The sequence below is a fragment of the Chondrus crispus genome, genomic scaffold, assembly GCF_000350225.1.
Source record: "Chondrus crispus Stackhouse genomic scaffold, scaffold_65, whole genome shotgun sequence".
NCBI classification, from domain to species: domain Eukaryota; phylum Rhodophyta; class Florideophyceae; order Gigartinales; family Gigartinaceae; genus Chondrus; species Chondrus crispus.
In genome coordinates this window covers 299,123-304,963 of record NW_005178601.1, presented here as the reverse complement: position 1 = coordinate 304,963, position 5,841 = coordinate 299,123, and the positions used below count along the sequence as shown (strand labels likewise).

The following is a 5,841-nucleotide window of genomic DNA, read 5'->3' as shown; positions in this document are numbered from 1 at the left end:
AGTGCCATCCCCCCAATAGTGCCATAGCTAGAGGTATGTCACGCTATAGAACTATATCGTAGGAGGCACTGTATACGATTCCGTATCATAGTCGGCAAATCATCATCCACCAGCTTCTCGCACGTGTAAAACATTGCGTTTTGGTCACCACGTGTAATACATTGCATTTTGGTCGCCACGTGTAAAACATTGCATATCGATCCACACGTGTAATACATTGCATTTGGGTCCACACGTGTGATGTGTTTGTCGCGCGACAAGATCTACAAAAGCTGTATGGGTGGCTACCCATACTAGAATCAACCTCTAAAAAATTAACAAAAATTAATCTAGTTCCAGTATGGCTGGCCAGCCATACAGCTTTTGTAAATCTTGTCGCGCGACAGCCATTATATGTTACAGGGGGGTTGCTCAATAGTGCCTACTTTAGTAGTGCTTCCCTCTATATAGTGCTAGTTATTTAGTTGTGTTATACAGGCTTTGTTGTGTTTGTGTTAGCAGTGTGCTTTGTCCCGAAATATATGTATTTGAGCCTCCTTTATATAGTGCCATCCCCCCAATAGTGCCATAGCTAGAGGTGCTTGTCATTCTTGACATTGTGAGCGCGAAAGACGCGAGGAAAGTATATTGAGGGGTGCTGTTGCGGCAATTCTGCCGCGGGGCACCGAGCGACCTGTAATGACGGGAATCCACCCGTATTCTTTTACTCCTCACAAGTCTGCTGCCTCCCCCTTCCTATCTTCGGGGATGGCTTCTTAAGTACACGTTCCCCGGGATGAGTCGGCTATCCCCAACCCTCCCTCCCGTAATTTCCCCTTCGATCCAGCTTCCCCTTGCCCCACCGGTAGCCACCCCCTCGTGCCATTTTCCCTTCGCGCCCTCGGCCGGCGACCTGCGCGGTCTTTCTGCCCCAGCCCGAGCCCCGTGCGGCCTATGGTTTCCCTTCGTCTCCCCGGTGGCTGGCACCCCCAATTCCCCGCGCGTGCTGTCTCGCTCCCTCCTTCCCGCCTTTCGCTTGCCCGTCCTTCGGCGGTATACGGATGCGCTCCGCCCCGTGGTACGCGTGTCCAGCCGCCACCTGGCAACCGAATGCCTCGTAACACTGCTTGAGACACACAGCAATCTCACAAAACTGGGCTTCGTCTCGTTGAAAAATTACGGAAGATGGTTGGTGTGGCATTGAAATTGAATTTTTTCATTCTTTTGAGATTGACCGGTGTTTTGAGTAATCCCACGACCTCAAATTGACCAAGCAAAGTCCCAGGGCACACATCAGTGCAGATTGCAGCACAAGCAGTTGAGGACACCAAGTACAGCTTTTCGGCTCCAGCTTCAAGTACGTCTTGCCGCCACAATTTTCGATTTCCTGCTTTAGGACGTGCACAGCAGTCAGAAAACAGTCATAGAGGCTTCGTGAGACTGGAGTCTTGAAGCATTCAAGCGTCACCCTAGAAAGGCTGCACTCCAGAATACATTTTGCTTGCTTTGCATCATTCTCACCTCCAATCAATCGTTTTGGGAATAGGCCAGGCTGGTCGCATTAGAAGAATCCCTCCGTGTGTAATCATGGCTTCTCAGAAGACAGCGTTTGAAGTCTCGAGCCCATTGGCGAGACCCATGAATTCACGCATTTCTGTGCAACTCCAAGAGAGCCCGTGCCAAGCACTTCAGAGTCGCAGGACACAGAAGGTCGCAAGGCAGAATATCGATGCAAATGGAAGTGGACAAAAGCAGTAAGCAACGAGATAACTCCAAACCCCGGCAGACTCATATTTCCCCGGAATTGGCAAATCAAGCCATTAATGATGCTATTACATACTCAGGTGGGGACGTTGTGGTTATGGCTAGAACCTGTGCAAGTGGATTTTGTGATGCATTACAACAATGCTATGGTTCAGAAGAAATATCAGATGTGTTTACTGCTTGCGGCTCAGGTTTAAACGGCTTAATTGGATTGCAAGTCGCTGTAGAGCTGCAGAAGAGAGGTTATGCACCAGCGGTCTATGCTGCAGAGCAATCTAAGCATGCTAATTTCCGATATGTCTGCGATGAAGCCGGAATCGACTTGCACGACTTCATTCCCAGCACGCTAGAGTTTTATTATGACATCGTTGTAGATGCCTTGCTTGGAACTGGCTTTGATGGGGGGGACATTCGACAACAGTACTGGACTGTTTACGAGATGCTAATCTCAACTCGGCTTGCGATTGTGAGCCTTGATGTACCATCTGGCTGGGATCTTTCGACGGGTCCAAGAAAAATTGATGTGACAGCAGATTCGTTTATCAAACCCGAAGTGCTAGTGTCTTTAGAAGCACCAAAGCTTGGATCAAATGTGTTTGCCGGGGGCTACCACTTTATAGCTGGTCGACATCTTCCTCAAAGCTACTTTTGGAAAAGGGAATCTCTGTTCCGGCTTTTCCCGGCGAGGAGTCAAACTGCGTGCTCATGTCAAGTAACCCGTTTCGCTTCGAAGGTGCTAATGGAGAGACATATGGGCGACCTGGACAATTCAATGCCACGCTCTACACGAAAAACCCTACCCGAGAATGGGTCGATATTGACAAGCACGATGACCTGTGGGACGAACTAGACTAGCATTAGAGTGTGCTCAGTGAGTTTAAGAGTGGAAATCATTGTCAAGTGCTATACAGGGACTCTAGCTGCGAAAAAACGCTGTCTACTGGCCAACTTTTTTGCTTAACGCGACGCGCCACATAATGTAATTCGACGTGGCCTGCGTCAGCGCGGAAGCTGTGACTTTTCCTGTTTGTCGCCATACGAACCCACACGCAACACCGGTGACACAGGCGGAGGCCATGTATCGAACGTTTGGCGGGTCATATCCAAGTTTTGATTTCCCTAAGTGTGCAATGCCGAAGGCACCAGACGCGATGAGTAGTGCAGATATGGACCCGTGGCCTAGGCGTTGCTCCAACATATTCTGAATCATACCCCTAAATATAAGCTTCTCGGTAACGCCGTTCATGAATATGCCTAGGAAAGTGGCGGCTTCTTTGGCCGCGTCTAAACGAGGTGGCGTCTTGACGTCAGCAAACTGGGTTAGGGCGGCAAGTGGAACGGTGATGAGATCAGAGGCAGCACCCACAGCTAGCGCTATCAGCACATCGACTGGGGTTACCTTGAAAGTGTAGCCCAAGTCACGAGCGTGGGCCAGCTTTGAAAAGGGCGTAGAATTGTGAAGCAGTTCACGACTGTCAAAGCTGCGGTGAACAAGCCCCAGGCTGTAACCTTTCCAGTCGGTGATATGTCCGATGACAACAGCTTAAATTCCAGTGGAAGCCAGATGCAAAGAACGGTAATCAGGTCGGCCATTTCGGAGCGAAGCGATGAGTGGTCGTCTGGCTTTGTGAGCTGAAGCAGTGACGGGATGAGGATATACGCTACGTAAATTGCCAATATAGGGACTGCGCGGCGGCGACCGTCCATGATGTTGGGTGCACCGGCGAGGCACACTGGAACCAAAACTAATAGCACCGTCCAAGCTGCTTGCCATCCATGTCCAAATTCGTTGACAAATGTCGAAGAAGAGTAAGCCAGGAATAAAAGAGTCCAGCACATCGAGGCTGAGGACTCCAAAGTATGGGCTCGGCCGCCTGGTTCTGGCATTTTTGGAAAGCCGCGGTCAGTCATTGGCTCCATGCTGAAGGATGGAACGAAGATTCTACTCGAACAGTGAAGTACAACACGGTTGAAGCTGTTTCAAATGTCTCTGCGGTAGCCGGAAAACGCTCTTGTAGAAAGCAGGGTTGCCTTGAGCACTTTGTCGTTGCTCGCTGCGATTTTTGCGTTTCTAAAAGGTTTACTAGGAAGGTACTCTTGCTGGGCCTTGCACGTGTTCGGGTGTGTGTGAACATCCGCACACGTTGCAGACTTACAGTGTATGCAGGCGAAGTAGGGGGGGTTTTCTCTGGGCAGAACGGACCGGTTGCAGGGGGGGGTCGCTCAATTGTGCCTACTATAGTAGTGCTTCCCTCTATATAGTGCTATGGCTCGCCCTCTGGCACAGGTGCTATGGCTCACTCTCTGGCACAGGTTTTCATACGCTCACATGTATCATCCGGCATGGTTCAGTACTCAAAGGATGAAGTTATTTTGTTGTGTTATGCAGGCTTTGTTGTGTTTGTGTTACAAGTGTGCTTTGTCCCCAAATATATGTATTTGAGCCTCCTTTCTATAGTGCCATCCCCCCAATAGTGCCATAGCTAGAGGTATGTCACGCTATAGCACTATATCGTAGGAGGCACTGTATACGATTCCGTATCATAATCGGCCAATCATCATCCACCAGCTTCTCGCACGTGTAAAACATTGCGTTTTGGTCACCACGTGTAATACATTGCATTTTGGTCGCCACGTGTAAAACATTGCATATCGATCCACACGTGTAATACATTGCATTTGGGTCCACACGTGTGATGTGTTTGTCGCGCGACAAGATCTACAAAAGCTGTATGGGTGGCTACCCATACTAGAATCAACCTCTAAAAAATTAACAAAAATTAATCTAGTTCCAGTATGGCTGGCCAGCCATACAGCTTTTGTAAATCTTGTCGCGCGACAGCCATTACATGTCATTCCAAAGAAACTTGTCTGCGCATGCAGGCCTGCGCGGTATACCCTTCCCTAAAGCATTATTTGGTAAAAAAGGCTAATTTGATGATTCAGTTCTCGTTGCTGCCAGTGCGGACAATGGGTGCAGTCTTTCATCCCTGGACTCCAGGGAAACGCTCCGGGGCCTAAGCGTTCACCTCTTCTACAGTTTCCCGCAATGTTACCTCCGTGCCTCTCCGCGTCCCGCCAAAAAAGAAAATAGCCGGCACACAACACCTTTAAAGGCCAAACAGTAGTATTTGATCCACGATCAAACACTTTCTCGTCATGTTCACGAAACAGGCCTCCAGTTTCCCGAAATGTTACCTCCTCGCTTCTCCCCGTCCCGCCAAAAAAATGGCGGGCACACAGCACCGTTAAAGGCCAAACAGTAGTAATTGATCCACGATCAAACACCTTCTCGTCCTGCTCCCGGGATTGGCCTCCAGTTACGGACAATTCACGCCCCCTCCGATGTCGATTGGAATGCGTCGTCAGGCAGCGCGCGCCAAGCAAGGGACAGACGGGACGCAAGGGCCAAAGACAAACGGCAGACAGCGGTAAATTTATTGAAGATGAAAAAAAGGTTGCCGATGTGGTTCGCCTCATAGTCGACTGTGAGGCGAACCACACTGATGATCATCAGTCGTGGGACAGCAGACCGATTACAAAAATGTCTCAAGACCAAGGACGACGACAAACTGTCCCGCCTTCTTGACCCAGCCAACAACTGTCCCGGAGCCCCCCGTGTCGTCAAAGCGGACGAGGACAAAATCATTAAGCAGCGCATTAAATACACTGCCTCCCGGGGATTTGCAATTAACAATTATACATTGCGAGCTATCATGGCTCGCATTGCCAATGATGGTCGACGCGGTTTTCAGACGAAGGACAACATGCCCTCCCCGGACGTTATTCGTACCTGGAGAACCCGAAACAGGGATATCACGTTTCCAACAGCCGATCCCACGAATCTTCTAATCCTAGTTACTCCCCGACTCCTTTAAATCTCCGAAGCACTGCGAATCCCTAAAGTACAAAAACCATCCTACTCCTTACTCCTGAATCCCCTGCCGGCCTGTGATCAGTGGCCTCTGATCACAGCTCCCCACTGATCACCGGTCCTAACTCTCAAAATTTGCACCCCAATTTGCAAATTTTATACAGCAATGACGATGTCGGACGACACCCCCTGCCGGCCTGTGATCAGTGGCCACTGATCACAGC

At 49.7% G+C, this 5,841-nt stretch overlaps 3 protein-coding genes; 2 read left to right on the top strand and 1 right to left on the bottom strand.

The window, feature by feature from the left end:
* The first annotated feature begins 775 nt into the window (after positions 1 to 775).
* Positions 776 to 2,329, top strand: CHC_T00007196001 (hypothetical protein). XM_005710669.1 is given in 2 exon segments: positions 776 to 1,183; positions 1,184 to 2,329. The coding sequence occupies 1 exon segment, from the start codon at positions 776 to 778 to the stop codon at positions 1,181 to 1,183; it is 408 nt and encodes a 135-aa protein (XP_005710726.1). The 3' UTR covers positions 1,184 to 2,329.
* A 153-nt stretch (positions 2,330 to 2,482) lies between these two features.
* CHC_T00007195001 (hypothetical protein) lies at positions 2,483 to 2,593 on the top strand. The gene has a single exon (XM_005710668.1). It carries the CDS (start codon positions 2,483 to 2,485, stop codon positions 2,591 to 2,593), a length of 111 nt encoding a protein of 36 aa, XP_005710725.1.
* On the bottom strand, positions 2,594 to 3,878 carry CHC_T00007194001 (hypothetical protein). XM_005710667.1 is given in 2 exon segments: positions 2,594 to 3,650; positions 3,651 to 3,878. The coding sequence occupies 1 exon segment, from the start codon at positions 3,876 to 3,878 to the stop codon at positions 3,651 to 3,653; it is 228 nt and encodes a 75-aa protein (XP_005710724.1). The 3' UTR covers positions 2,594 to 3,650.
* Between the last annotated feature and the right edge of the window lie 1,963 nt (positions 3,879 to 5,841).

What these genes read in the sequence shown, in the direction of transcription:
- CHC_T00007195001 (XM_005710668.1), top strand. Translation starts at nt 2,483, where the DNA reads ATGGAGAGACATATGGGCGACCTGGACAATTCAATGCCACGCTCTACA.
- CHC_T00007196001 (XM_005710669.1), top strand. Translation starts at nt 776, where the DNA reads ATGAGTCGGCTATCCCCAACCCTCCCTCCCGTAATTTCCCCTTCGATC.
- CHC_T00007194001 (XM_005710667.1), bottom strand. Translation starts at nt 3,878, where the DNA reads ATGTTCACACACACCCGAACACGTGCAAGGCCCAGCAAGAGTACCTTC.